Genomic DNA, 15,001 nt, shown 5'->3' with positions numbered 1-15,001 from the left:
CCTAGGAACATGCCTAAATATCTCTGCAGGATGATGTAATTCACCATTCAGGCAATCATTATCTGCAGAGCAGAAAAGGAAGTGGCATTTTGAATTTTGTATTCTGAAGTAATAGTTTGATCCTGGGAAGGTGGTCTTGAGATAGGGAGGATTTGCTCCAGTCCTTCATTCCAGAGGAGTAGCCACATTACACCAAAATATAAAAAGGAATCTTATAGCATCTTAAACATCGACACAAAAGTGAGTAGTAAGAACTACTTGTGACATCAATAAAGCTCTTAATGAAGTTACGGTTGCTGTAGAGATGGGCAAATAGTCCTGGAAAGATGCCACAACCAGAATATCCTGGGCATCATCCTCCATCCAAATGGAAACATCAGAGTTACTTCTGAAGGGAAGCCTTTGCTCACTTTGTTCACTGGTCCACTGAAATCTGCACCTAAGGAACTGAAAACCTAAAAGCTGCAGAAAGGTATATCAGAGAATGTAAGTTAGGGATCTAGAGGCACAACATGCCTTCAACAGCCAATGTGGACCAGAACAACAAGCAGTTTGTCATGAAAGTGATGTAGTGTTCTACAAAGTTGCCATTGTGACGAAACAACTCAATTCAAGTGACTACAAACCTGCCTACCTTTCCAATAGCCATCCCCTTGGACAAGAAACAGGTGGTCAGGGCTCTGAGCAGCTTTACCATGATAATATCCGAAAAAGCCTTTATATCGTAACCTTGCCATTCAAAAAGATAATGCTGTTGTGGTCTGCAGGCATAAACCTTGAATTCCAGAAATCATTGGGTGTGTCCTGTCAGTTGGGGAGCCACACTTGGTCCTGCCTTTCCAGCTGAGACTCCTATCTATAGGAGGTTTTTTTTGTAAGCCACTTTGAGTTCCCAGAGGGGAGAAAAGCAGAATATAAATATTTAAACAAATATCTGAAGGAACTGCATCTTCCAGTATCAAACCATTTGGTAACTCCTTGCAGCAGCTTGCACTCTGTGCTCCTTGCATAATTTTCCTCCCCCCTCCAATTCTGCGGCACGTTCTACCTCTGTCAGTCCCCCAGGACTTTTCACCCACTATCCCTGTATTATGGAACAGATAACCAGAAAAAGTTTGCAAAGAACCAAAAACTGATGGTAAAACCAGCAGGGTCTCTCATGTGGGTTATATTTTTAAAGCTCAGTTTGAAGTAGCTAGTTTATGTGGCAGGCAATTACGTAATTAATCTGATGTTGCTTCCTTTGTCAATTGCTATATTGTGATTTTATACAATTTTAGCTTTGTTGCTTGTCCTGTGGTCACATTTGTAAACTATGCTGCCCTAAAGTGGAAAGGCATGGTATAAATGTTTTAAATAAGTAAACTGGAGCTGCTGGATTGGCTGATACAGCAGGAGGCTCCCTCAGTGCTTATAAGCATGTCAGAGACTAACTCCAAACAAAACATGCTCCTTGGTACTCTAAACTTAGAGCTCCATGGGACTGTGTTATGTATTTAGAAAAATCACACCCAATGTGGGAGAGAAACAAAGAGGGGTGCTTCAACTAATTAAAAGAGAGATTGTGTGACAAAGAAAGAGACTCTTTGTAAAGTAAACCAATAGAAAGAAAGGTAGCTAAAACTGCTTAAAAAAAAAAAAAACCTCCAGAATTTTTTCTGAGTTATGCTGTTGTGGTAATCAAAAGAAAACTGAGCAGGAAGATGTTCACCCTGGCCTTCAACACCAGCTCAAAATCAATAACTGGGATTCTAGTGAAGTGGATGTCTACTCCCAGGCACAAGACACTCAACTCTTGTAATTTCACAGTGTGCTTTTAGAGATCTCTTAATTATGATTTTTAAAAATAAAAAATAGGGGAAATTGCTTCTAAATAAGAGAAAATCTATTATCAAAACATCCAGAGCAAACAAACGTAGCATATGCTTTAATGTCTGCAATCAAAGAAGCAGGTAGGAAGAAACATTCCAGTTTTTCAAAAACTCAGTAGCTCAGCATATTGTAAGTACTTCAAGTACCTTTTCATTTCAGCTAAGCTCCTGCACTACCAGTTGCAAATGATGGGCAGCTGCTCTGTCACTGGTTTAAAGTCACACTCAAGACTATAAAGCAAAGCATTCCTTTCAGTAGTTGATATGCTGCAAGTGGGCAAACAACTGTTCACTAATTTTCAAAAAGCAAACCCTTTTTCTTTCATATTTCTGTTTCACTCTTAAATTTGAAATGCCAATATGCTGCGTAGAGTGTTGCATGCAAGGAAAACAGATACAACCAAAGGACCCTAAAAGTTAACAGTTTTTTAAAAGTTCACTCTGTTTAGCAGTGAACATGCCTCTAGTGAGGTTTGATGTCTATTATGGTGTTCCACAATTTCTGAAAAAATCAAGGCAAGAGCAACAAAAATAGCACCTTCTATAGATTCTAAAAGGAAAAACAGAAGGATCTATAGTCAGCCAAGACAAGAAGACAGTGCTATTGAAGGGCAGGGGAGAAGACAGAGACAGTAATTCTCTCAATGTGATTCTTCTTCTTTGCAGTATGATTGTGATGATACAATGAGAGAATTTCACGTGCACCACCCTGAGATCCTTGGGGGGGGGGGGGGGAAGGGGAGAGATGACACATCTAACACAAATCCTCTGCTTCATTTCTGTCTCACAGTATTCTCTCTGGTCACTTGATGAAACAAAGCACAGTTTTAAAACAAGACACTGCAAGAACAAATAGCTAAGGAGCGTTGTGAAAATCAAGTCAGTTATTTCCGGCCCCCCTGGACTATTCACATTATAATTGTCTAGGATGAAGAAAATGAAGTAAGCCAGATAGTGGCAATGGCACCTCTCCTACCTAGTCTTTAGCCCTATAAAAATGTATTCAAAACAACAGCACAAGCCAGGATAACTCAAGCGTAGACAAATTGTTACAACATGTGTACTGCTTTTCAAGTCAATTGTGTTCTTTAGTATAATGCAGCTGGACAGAAAACAAACATTTCTAGAAGCCTGCTGTAGCCGTGTCTGCAGAAATTTTTCAAAGTGTGACTGAAAGATATACATTAAAGCTTCCCAAATGCCACAACACCCAACAGGGATTGTTGCCTTGATCTGTGATCTCTGCAGTTGAATTCCAGTCATGAATAATGTGGGAAGAAATCCCCACCCTCCTCCATACAAGAAATGCAGCTTGGCATTCCTGAGACCCAGTTCTCCCTAGTATCTGAATCTATGCACCATTCCCTCTTGTGGATGGTGAGTCATTAAGCTAACATATAAACTCTCCCTTACTAGAGCTTCGCCTGTCTCTGAAAGAAAAATTTATCAGCCAAAGAAGCTCTGCTACAGACAGAATACACACAAAATATTGGGGTAGAGGAAGCGACAACCTCTACCTGTCTTCTATGTCCACCGCACTCCAACTCTGCTTCAATTTTCCCTTTGCTGACAGCCACCCTCCTTCTTCACAATAAGATATTGCAAAGTCCAGTACAAACCTTCAAACACTTACCCTGCTCATAGGCCTCCATCCCACTCTGGTCAAGGGTTTAAGAGCACCAAAAGGCAGAAGATAATAGAGAATAGTCAGAGGCCAAGAACGGAGTTTCAGAGCAGGCCTAGACATACAGCTCAGCTGGCCCAATCTCCGCCTCAGGGCCAGCTGGGGAAATTGCAACCTGTAGGATCACATACATACACACACACAAGATGGTCAGCCAACTCTAGATCAAGCATCACCAGCTTGGTCAGTCTGAATTATATCTGTGGACTAGTTGATTCTCATGCTCTCTCCCCCAAATAAAAGGCTAATGCATGCCAGCAACAAAGGAGCACTAAACATGGCACATACTCTGGAGTCTACTGTTATTTTCAACAGAAGCAAGACCATCTTTACCATGAGCAGGTCTATCTAGTCCACAATGTACTTTCAAGAACCACTCAAGAAAGTCTTCTCCCACATTCAACAGAACAGTAAGCAAGAACTGGTTAAGAACCATAGGAGGAGACCTCCTAAATTACGGATCATGATGTCATGAATTTGTCTGCAGTAAAAGGGGGTCTGGAAGCGAGGGTAATACAAAGTCTTATTCATATATAGAGGCAATGGTATTTCAGGGGGCCTAGATATTTTTGTTAGCATGGAATTAAATAGTCTACCACCACCCTCTATTGTTTATTTGAAAATTTGTGTACCCTGAAGACAGCAATTCACTAACCAATGCTACAAAAAAAAGAGGTCTTTCTTTTTGACCCTGAGAATAGATTGCTGAAGTTGCTAATGCCAGAAAACTACTTCACTGGAGGTAACCAAGTGGTAGCAGGCACTGAGTTCGATTAGGAATGGGTCCTGCAGCTGCCCTTCTAGAAACCAGCAGGTCAGGCACACGTTTGCTTTCAACATGCAACAAGAGAAATGCCCTTATTTTTATTTGTTTCACAAAATTTATATCCTGCCTTTCTACCTTCACAAGGGCCACCAAGGCAGCTAACAAATTAAAACATACATAATAAAATCATGTTTTAAAATAATTAAACCAGTGCCAAAATACATGGCCTTCTGAGGTGCCAGTCACAGAAGTCAAAGTATGACCTGTGAGTACCAAGCAATGAAACTGTCCTAAATCAAGGTAAATTCAGGGAGACTGAAGGACCCTCAACTTAGATATCCCCACATCTGCTGCTAAGCACTAGAAGACAGTACTATTCCCTTGGGCCTTCATAGCAGGTTTTGAAGTAATATAGACCTTGCTATGGGCCTGAGAGCTTATTAACCTCATGCTCCTAAAAACAAAAGAAAATACTACTAGAAAAATTCCAGTTCTATGGGACCATTTTTCTCTACATTTTCAATTTAATGATCAACATTTTGGAGCCAGAACCAAACAATCCTCTACCTGTCTATAGCCAGAGTACTTCATTTAGTTCCTTTGATCCCACTTGTGTTTCTGACCAGCACATGGTTGATGTGTGGCTCTGTTTATGGAAGGCCCATCCAACTCAAAAAAGGAATAACTTATTTTGCAGATGCCATTTCCTCACTTTCTTTCAAGGATAGAGCAAAGGAACCTTAGGGAAGCTTCACCAACACATTCTGGTAAGGATCAGGTCTAGAATGGAAGCTAAGGCACATATTTTGTTTAATAAGTCCCTGAAGACTCAACTCACTTGTACAACCATATTTAAGAAGAGTCACGATAGGAAGGATAAGTATCAATAGCTCTGCAGGATGAGGGCAGAGGGGGAAAAACTAGTGATAAAGAGAAGCTCTGGCATACAGCTAATCATCTTCTTACTGCCAAACCCCACTGGCAGAGGACATTGCCAAAAGCTCAGAGGACATGGTTCCACTCTTGCCTCCATCTCCCCCCTTTCACTGCAGACAATCATGGGCCAATCCCTACAAAGCTGCAGCCTGGCAGCTTGCTGTAAAGCATTCTTGCTTCCCACTGCATGGCCTTATTGCTTAAGAATACCTCGTGTTATGTTTTCTTCTTTCCCCACTACTTAAATAAGATTCAAAAGAGAAAAGGCTTCTTGGCTACAATGAAACACCCCCCTCCTCATTTGCGAGTCATGTATATAAAGAGCTTTAAAGTAATTAGGCCAAACAAAGGCTTTGCAGACAGCTGCCTTTCTTCTTGTCCATTTTACCCTTCCCTCCCTCTGCCACCTTCTTGCAAAGCAAAATATAGGCTAGACAGTACCTGAAACGGGCTCTCCTATTTTGGTTGCCCCCAGCAAAGCCAGCTGGGCCTGGATTTTCCAGCTGTGGGTGCTGCTCCCCAGCACAGCTGCCGCTGCCACCATTCCCTGAACGCAGCCTCCGGACATGAATTCTAACTTTGTGGAGGTTGCAGCAAGAGGGAGGAGGGTTAGATAAAGCTTTGCAGCATCTCACCATTTCCCTGAATGCAGCTCTGGTCCCTGCAGGGCGTTTGATTGACACATCGTCGGTTGTAAGTCTCTCTCTTCTTGTCTGCCTCCCTTCCCTCACTCACTTCGGCAAAAGAGGAAAGATGCGTTGTCACAGCTCCCAGTTTCCCTGCTGGCTTTTCCTCCGACTTGCCCCTGTCTCTTGCCCTCTTTATGATGGTCTCAGCTATTGCAAACAAACAGGCATTGTGTCATAGCTCAGCATCCTTCTGCAGAGACAAAAACCAAGCGTTTCCCACACACAAGCCCTGCTTTGTGAGGCACCGCTTCAGCCAGGGGCTGCCATCAAAGCCGGGGATCTCCAATGAATCTTGAGCTGCTGGGTACTGATGTGCTATTGTCAGAAACTCAGCCCGTTAGCTTCACACATCTCTCCCAAGAGCTAGGCTGAGAGGAGTGGGGGGGAGGGGAGGGAGGGAGGTAATTCCCGGCGTCAACTCTGCACTGCAGCAAGTACAGCTCTATCAATCCTAGGCTGCTGTGCAATCTGGTCTGCATGCAGCACTCACATTGCCAGAGAGTCATTTCCTTCCCACATTGCTCAGCTAAGACATATGCTACAAGGGGAAGGAACCCATTCCCCACCCTGGATGCCAGGAAGAGCTATCACCTAGCCTGTGGAATCCAGCCATTCTTTGCTGAATAGCTAGGAACAAACAGAGGCTGCAAACACATTTCAGAATCAGATCATGCAGCAATTTAAGAAACAGACTGAGAAAGCACAAGATCAATATATTTTTAATAACTTCATGAATCCTGATTCTGAATCTATTTTGCAATACAAATATATGAATATTCATAGGTGTGGGAGGCTTTTCCTCTCTGTCTTGAAAGGCTGCAGATTAAATCCATTGGCCAGGTAATCTTTGAGCTCCCCTGTTCACTGGACCAAAGATAGTAACAGACAGAGGACAGTGCAACTGAAGAGGACACAAGGCAGAAAAAAATAAACCTGCTCATGTTTGTCCTCATTATCAAGCTAACAGCAAAGCAATGTGAAGTTTCTAACAAAGAATGAACATTTTATGACAAAGATGCAGGGAAAGCAATTTGGCTTGATTACTTATACTCCAAAGTGCCAGAAATACATGAGTGATTTCTTATTTTGGAAAGAAAGGATGGGACACAAAACATGCACTGGCATTAAATTCTCTCAGCAAAGCCTTTTACATTTTTTTCATAAAGGTAACAAAGCTTTCTAATGGTTATCTATAGTTCTAACTCCATAAATTCATACAGGATGTGAATGTAGCCCACTTTCAGTGAACCTTACTTCCACACTTCATCATTTTCAATCTAATAGAGTCCTATTTTCTCCTGTACAGTCATTATGAATACAAGTTATTTTTATTCATTCAGCCAATCATTTAAAATATTTATTAGGGACCTTTTTTCCTTATGGAGTACAAGGTGGCTTACAGAATAAAACACATAAAATAAAATACATTAAAAACACAAAAGCCATAATGTAAAATCACAACTCAGGACTGATAGTAAACTTAACCAAATTCAGTCCTTAAAAAAAAAACTGTCTTCAACTAATTTTAATTGAAGGCCCTGGCACACACATCCCAGGGAGACTGTTCCATAATCGTAATGAGCAATCATTGCCATGGGGCTTGCATAAAATTAGTTCTTAGTAGATCATTCTAGCCCAGGAGTAGCGAACATGTGTTTGGCGGGATGGATTTGACATAAATGAGATGTTGTCAGGCTGGGCCATGTGTGTCATAAAATGCTGTGGAGATACAAACTTTATAAAGGACACAGACAAACACAACGATTTTTTAAAAACTTAAAATAAAATATGCCTACAAGATTAACACTCTTGTAATATTTTGTTTAACAGTTCCTGAAAACTGACACTTCTTGCTCTGAATTACTGCATCAAAATCTGGAGATGTCTGTGCTGTAGAAATCTTGTATATGCTGTTCAGATGCTGTTCAGGTGTGTATCTTTAAGTTGCAAACCTACTTTTTTATTGCCATTTATTACAGAAATCTCATGTTCAATGCTGTGTGCCTAAGACCCAGGGGAAAACATAAAATGGCTGGGCATTGTGAACTTTTGTACATAAGTTGCTTCATGTGCTGGTCAGCCAATGGAAGAAACAGAGGCTTTGCTCTGTAGTTCCTGTTCGATTGAGCAAGCCTGCCAAAGCAAGCTGTGATGCTGACGGAAACGAGAGAGAAGAAAGCAGATGACAATGAGTTGCTCACGGGCCTGATAGAAGCTGTCTGCGGGCCTGATCTGGCCCTTAGGTGGCACATCTGACATCCCTGTTCTAGCCCTTAATCAAAACTTAGTTTTTATTGTAATTCTGTATTTAGAAGGCAATAGAATAATATTGTTATACACCTGTATCTGTCCACGCCTTCCCATCCAAACACCTTGATAGTTTTTGCAAAGGTATCATTACACATTCTTTGCAGCGTGCAAATATCTCCTATCTTCTGCTGTTTAAAGGCCCATAGAAGAGAATCAGATCATACAAAGAGAGACCATCTACAAAGCTGCATCAGATACATGAAGCAGAAAGCAGCAGGTATACCTTTAAAATCACATGGTTTTATTAGTAACTATCAGCTAAATCACCAAATACAACAGCGATCTCAGAAGTGTGCTTTAAAAACTGTATCTGCACCATACATAAAATCATAGAATCAGGGCTTTTTTTCTGGGAGAACACAGCGGAACAGAGTTCCAGAATATATTTGTGGAAACAAAATTATTTTAAAAAATGTTTAAAAGTTCATGAGGGGCACTTGAGTGTTTCTCCTTCATTACCCTCTGTTCCAGCACCTCTTTTGCCAGAAAAAAAACCCTCCTGCATAGAACCACAGAATCATAGAGTTGGAAGGGACCAAATCTAACACACACACACCAGTCTCCTCAATCCCAACAAAGCCCAGGTTTGCAGGACTGCATAGTCCAGCAGTATTATACAATAACTGATGATAGTATGTATCTGATCTAGTAATTAGTGGGCTGCACAGTTTCCTGAACCTGGAATGACTGAGCTCTACCGTCTGTGGTGATGCAGGAGACATTCCTGCCAGTACATTAGGATTATTTCTGCAAATGGACCTTTAAAGTACCAGATATGACACAAATTAATGCAAGTGTTCTCCCAGTCACATGTAACACAAGGAATGGAGGGGTCTATTTTCAGCAGAAAATTAAACATGGGTCCTCCTTACTTCACCTCCCTTTGTTATTTTAAATATTTGTTAAATATTTTCTTCAAGGCCAGGTTGGATACTGAAAGGGAGACAGGCTGGAAGAAAAATGCTTCAAGCAGTGGAGTGCCACAAGGTAAGGAGAGGGGGGGAACATTTTAGCTCTCAACCCCACACCTAATTTCTATTAAAGACATGTGAATGGAAGAACAAGGGAATAAAATGTACATAGATCTCCACATTTCATGTAGTTTGAGCCAAAGTTTGCAACGATTCTTCACAAAATCAAAGAAGACTTCTTTCACCAGGCTCATGAGAAAAACAGGATGCTTTCAAGCCCCTAGTGGAAAAAGCCAGATCCAGAGAAGCCTGAAGAATGGCTCCCAGTCTGATGTTCTTCCCCTTGCATTCCTGACATGCAGGAGTTCCCACACTCAAGGAATTTGTTCAGCACTTTTTCTTCCAGCTTCTCTTCAGAAACCTCCTCCACATTTGCCTTCCATGCAGAAAAGCCCGGAGAAAAATCACCCTTTCAATCTGTTCTAATAGCATCAAAATTAAATGTAAGTGGACACCCCACACCTGCCAACAGAAAAGTCTCTGAACCTCTACATTAGCTAGTATGTTGTTTCAATATGCACATTGCACAATACAGCCTGAAGACAGCTTTAATCCTGAGGTTCACAGAACATAAGATGCCTACAAAAGTAAAATAGCTTGTTTCAGGCAGGAGGAGGTCCTTCCTTCCACGTTCATTGTACAGCAGGGCTGGTGCAGTTAAGATATTTTGGTACCTTAAGGAGGAAATCTAAATGGCATCTACCTCCTCACTGTTATCAAAGAGCACAATCTAGAAGGAAGTTCTCTTGCTCAAAAGAATGCACGAATACATGGAGGGTTTTATAGATTAAATCACTAGACCATGTAATGCAGCATCCTGTTTCCCCCAGTAGCTCACCAGATGCTTTTAAGAAGCCTGTAACATAGCAAGAAGTGCTCTTTTTTCTGTAATTCTCCAGCAACTGCTGCTGTTCAGAGGTACTCTGCCTCTGAATGTGGAGGTTTCATTAAGCCACTGATGGCTAAAAGCCATTGATTGATCTATCCTCTATGAATGTCAAATTCCTCCTTAAAGTCATCTAAGTTATTGGTCACTGCCACAGCTTGCAGCAGCAAATTCCACAAATAATTGTGCACTGTATGAAGGGGGGGAGGAATTTCACCTGTCCTGAACCTACTGCCCTTCAGTTTCATTGGGTCATTTCACATTCTACTATCATGAGTGAGAGTGAAAACAGTTCTCTCTAACCACTTTCTCCATACAATAAACAATTTTTAAAAATCACCATCAAACTAAGTTGTCTTTTCTCTAAACTTAAAAGACTATGAATTTGCCAGTCTTTCCTTGTGAGGAAGATGCTCTGATCTATAGATCCAAATCTGGCAGGTCCATCAATTCACCTGTCAAAATGCTGCCAAACCACAGTCAAAAATATAGTCAAATATTTGATGAAGTTAAGAACATCACCATGTGGGTGGTAGCTTTCCCTTTTTATTTCATTTGTAAGGAAGAGCAGGAAGGGAATCTTGTCACCTTTCCCTACAGCAGCCTTGTACAGTCCTTGAAAAGCCAGCAGCACAGCCAAGCACAGCCACCTGCTAACTGCTAAACAGATGAAATGAACTGTTGCACACAGTTCAAATAACTTTACGACAGAAATAAGCAAAGTTACAACAAACTATATTAAAACTTTTTATTTAATTTTAAACAATAGGGTGACTTTGATGTTCTTGGATAAACCCCAAAGAGAAAAGCTGTTTTGTAGGCCATTTATAAATACAGCACCAAAGTCGGTAAATGTTATAATAATTGTTTTCATAGTTGCAAGAGGTTTTAAAGTTAAGTTCCCTTGTTTCTTTACAAATTTTGGCCAATACTTAGAAGAGTCAATTGGCCAAATCCTTCATGAATGGTCAGTCAACCCTACCTTGATTGTTTGGGCTACCCTTTTCTAGTTCAAATGTCATTGACATGAAGGGGACAGTGTACCTATGGCCTTCAGAGGCTAAAGAAACCATCCAAAAGATCAAAACAATTATCAGCCCATTGTGTGAGCAAACTTCTTGAAAGTGTGATGATTTCCGAATTTCAGACATTTATGGTTATCTATGGCTTGTGGAATACCACAAGCAGTGACGTGGGTTTTCTGGGAAATGTTTTCAATCAAAACTTATATAAATAATTTAATTCTGTTAGCAAAACGTTAAATGTTATCAAAAGAAGGCAAGTGCACAATGTACAAGCAATTGGGTTTGTCCATGCTCATAATTCCACATCTACCTCATCTACTATATGTAAACAGAGGCTATATTTATATACTTGGGGCAGAATTTTTTTCATAGAAAAATACAGCATTGGAAATTTTTCTATGTAACATCACTGACCACATGTCCATCTTGTATCCCATGCTACATGAAATTACTGGGACGAGTCATCGAGCAGAATGTCTTCAGTATGCTGGCAGTATCCAGTTTTCTTATTCTTCTTTCTAGCAAATTCCAGGGATGCAGAAGAAACTCTGAACCAGTGCCTGGAATCCATGAAGGGCTGGGTATGAGCAAGTCAACTGGTAAGATAGTCTAAGCAAATCTGTAGATCGGGAATAAAAGTTGACTTGGGAATATATATATACAGGGGTCATTTTGTAGAAAAATAGGTGGTGGAGCTCATCCAGGGATTGTTATGCAGCTGCACCTACTATTCAATGGACAAGGTGGGAAGTGTCAAGTCTGCTATGATGCTTGAGTAGTTTAGTCACAAACTCTGGTTCAGGAAAAGGATCCTGGGTAAAACCACTCTGTATTCAGATGCTGCTAGCTTAAACTCTCCTTCCCTCCCTCCCCTCCTTTGTTATGTAGCAATGCTTGGAAATGGGAATATGGGAACAAGATTGTGGTGCCTTCTCAGAGATAGCCGGTGCTAAGAGAGCGCCCAAGGCCAGCCGGTGCTTGAGAAGGATAAAATAATAACAATGTGTGAATGTGCCCTGCATAGAGTGCCCCACCCTCAGGAATTCCTTTGATGTATACCTTAAATGTTTGCTCTTTGTGCATGCTCGCCAGTCTCTCAATCTGCTTCTACAGTCTTGCAACATGTTACAATAAACTAGAAACTTTTTTATCAAGAAGGTCTCGTTATTGAAACATCAGACTTGACATTTTGAGAGACTGCCTTTTGGAGTTCAACCTTTCCAGCAACTTGAAAAGCCAGATGGCCAACCAGATTCCGGACAACGGAGAACTCCCACCCAACACGGGACTGGAGGGAGCGACCCCATGGCACGTCTTGGACCCAAGAAGAGCCGCGGAATCTCCCCCCGAGTTCCAGCTGGTGTTGTCCCCCCGGCAGTATCAACCGAGGACCTCGACCACCATCATGGATCAGGCCCCACTACGCCGGGAGGCCATCCTGAACCGCCACACCAGGCAGATCCAGGGGGCAGGGACGGAGACCGTAAACCCGGGCTCGGGGGAGACGGGCGAGACGGATAGCATCCTCGTTGTGCGAGTCGGAGAAGACGAGGATGGTGCGGCAGGACGCCGAGGGGCGGACAGCGGTGAGCCGAAGCCCAAGGACCCATACGAGGAGGACTACCAGATGTTCCGCTCGATGGTCCGTAAAGAAATCGATGGGGCCCTCGGAGCACTGAAGAACGAGGTCCGCGACCTAACGGTCCAGCTGGGGAGGGCTCTGGGGGGAGCAACCTCCTGGAGACCCACAGTGACCCAGGCAGGGGCCAAGAGCCAACCAAGCCAACCAGTAGTGGCACCGGCCCCTGCCAGGGCAGGAGCCACACCGGCCCCTACCCCCCAGCCACCGGGCCCACTAGCGGGGCCGCGCCATGTGGGGAGAGAGCTGGATGCCACCTTCGACGGGGACCTGGAGGAAGTGAACTACTTCGAGATCCAGGCAACAGCTACATGTATTACTGGGGCCACTCATTCCCCGACGAGTTCAGCCGGGTTGACTACTTGGGCTCGAAGCTGCGAGGGGCCGCGAAAAGGTGGTACGTGAGCCTGTGCGAGACCAGGAGCCCGATCCTGGATGACGTGCACACCTTCCTGCAAGCCCTGCTGACCCAGTATGAAGACCCGCTGCAAGAATCACGGGCGTTGGTGGCCCTACGCGATATGCAGCAAGGGGCCAGGTCCATCCGCGAGTACGCAGCGGACTTCCAAGCCAACGTGGCCCGGGTGCGAGGGTGGAACGAGGTGATGAAGATAGACAAGTTCACGAATGGCCTGAATGCGAGCATCCTGGCTCGGGCCCTCACCCAAGCTCGACCTGCTACATTGGTGGGGTGGATCCAACTGGCTGGGGAAGTGGAGACCAACCTCAAACGGGTGGCCATGCTGCACCAGCACCAATCCGGGAAGGCCCAGGCGAAGGCCGAGCCCCCCAGAGGAAAGAAGCCAGCTACCGCAGTACCGGTGGGGCCCCGCCGGTGCTTCAGATGCGGTGACCCGAACCACCTGGCCTCCAACTGCCCCCAACCCCCGCCGGCGCGGCCACTGTCGGGGCCCCCTAAGCCAGCCACGCCGGCCCCGAAGAAAGCCCCCGGCCACCCTAAGGATGCGGCGAAAAGCAGCGCAGTGGCGGTGCAAGAGGAGCTGCAGGAAGAAGAAGTACTCCTGTCCACGGAGCTGGCTGACCTGGACTGGCTGGAAGAGCCGGCGGGAAACGAGTCCGACCTGCTGCTCTGAGGGGTGCTCACCAGCAGGTCGATCGAGATGAGGCGCCGCTGACGGTGAGAGTGACGGGGAGCTTGTATTTTGTGACTGTAAAACTGCTAAACCCCAAGCTACGGAGGTTCCTGCAAATAAGAGCCCTCATAGACTCGGGGTGTAACAGAGAACTGATCTCCCCTAAAGTAGTGGAGGCTTTGGGACTGGAGAGCTAGCAGCTGCCCCACCCAATGCTGTTTGAGCAAATGGATGGGTCCGTGATGTGCGGGGAGCCCTGCACGCTTGAGACGCAACCCTGCCCCATGGGGATTGAGGAACACTGGGATCAGGAATTTTTTGTGATTGCCCCTTCGTGCTCATACCCGGTAGTATTGGGGGTGGGTTGGTTAGAGAAGCACGAACCCCTAATCAGGTGGAGGGCACAAACTATCAGATTCCTGGACCCAGGGTGTAAGACCCATTTCTGGAACACAGCATGGGGGCTGAAAGCTCCCGCCGCGAGGGAAAGGGCGTGTGTGACAGTGGAAAAAGTACACCCGATCCCAGAGGCTTACCGGGACTTAATGGAGGTGTTTAGTGAGAAGGAAGCTGATCAACTGCCCCCCCACCGGAGCATGGACTGCGCCATAGAACTGATTCCGGGAGAAACCTTACTCCGAGCTAAATTGTACCAAATGGGGTGGGCGGAAAAGAAGGAACTGCGCAAGTTCCTCGACAAGAACTTAGCGAGGGGATTCACTGCCCAGCCACGGCCCCCCACGCCGCCCCCGTCCTGTTTAGAAAGAAAAAGGACAACTCTCTTAGACTTGCACCGATTTTCGCGGGATTAACGTGATCTCCATGTCCAACGCCTACCCCATCCCCCTCATCCAGGACTTGTTGAGCACGGTGGCAGGGGGGGGGGGAATTTTCACCAAGCTGGACTTGCGGGACGCGTACTTCCGAGTGCGCATAAAAGAGGGGGGTGAGTGGAAAACGGCCTTCAACACACCAATGGGACAGTTTGAATACTTGGTGATGCCGTTCGGGCTACAGGGAGCCCCGGGAGTGTTTATGAACTTTATCAATGATGTGTTAAGAAAATACCTGTACAAGGGGGTGGTGGTGTACCTGGATGACATCATTATTTATTCACAAGATGAGCGTTC

At 44.3% G+C, this 15,001-nt stretch overlaps 1 protein-coding gene across 3 annotated transcripts in view; it reads right to left on the bottom strand.

Moving 5' to 3' along the window:
- Positions 1-15,001, bottom strand: part of PISD (phosphatidylserine decarboxylase) — a 68,008-nt gene that overhangs the window by 13,496 nt on the left and 39,511 nt on the right. The window contains exons 2-3 of one of the 3 annotated variants that reach the window (XM_060250359.1): positions 5,699-6,093; positions 3,505-3,670 (exon numbers count right to left, since the gene is read on the bottom strand). The exons of 1 other annotated variant lie outside the window; for it this stretch is intronic. In XM_060250359.1, the coding sequence (XP_060106342.1) occupies positions 3,505-3,670; positions 5,699-5,895 (363 nt within the window). In that variant the 5' untranslated portion in view covers positions 5,896-6,093. The remainder of the gene's footprint in view (positions 1-3,504; positions 3,671-5,698; positions 6,094-15,001) is intronic. One more of the 3 variants, XM_060250362.1, reaches the window with a different exon arrangement.

This window comes from Heteronotia binoei, chromosome 11 (genome assembly GCF_032191835.1).
Source record: "Heteronotia binoei isolate CCM8104 ecotype False Entrance Well chromosome 11, APGP_CSIRO_Hbin_v1, whole genome shotgun sequence".
Classification (NCBI taxonomy): domain Eukaryota; kingdom Metazoa; phylum Chordata; class Lepidosauria; order Squamata; family Gekkonidae; genus Heteronotia; species Heteronotia binoei.
Note: the sequence above shows the minus strand (reverse complement) of the source record. Positions and strands in the feature narration are given on the sequence as shown.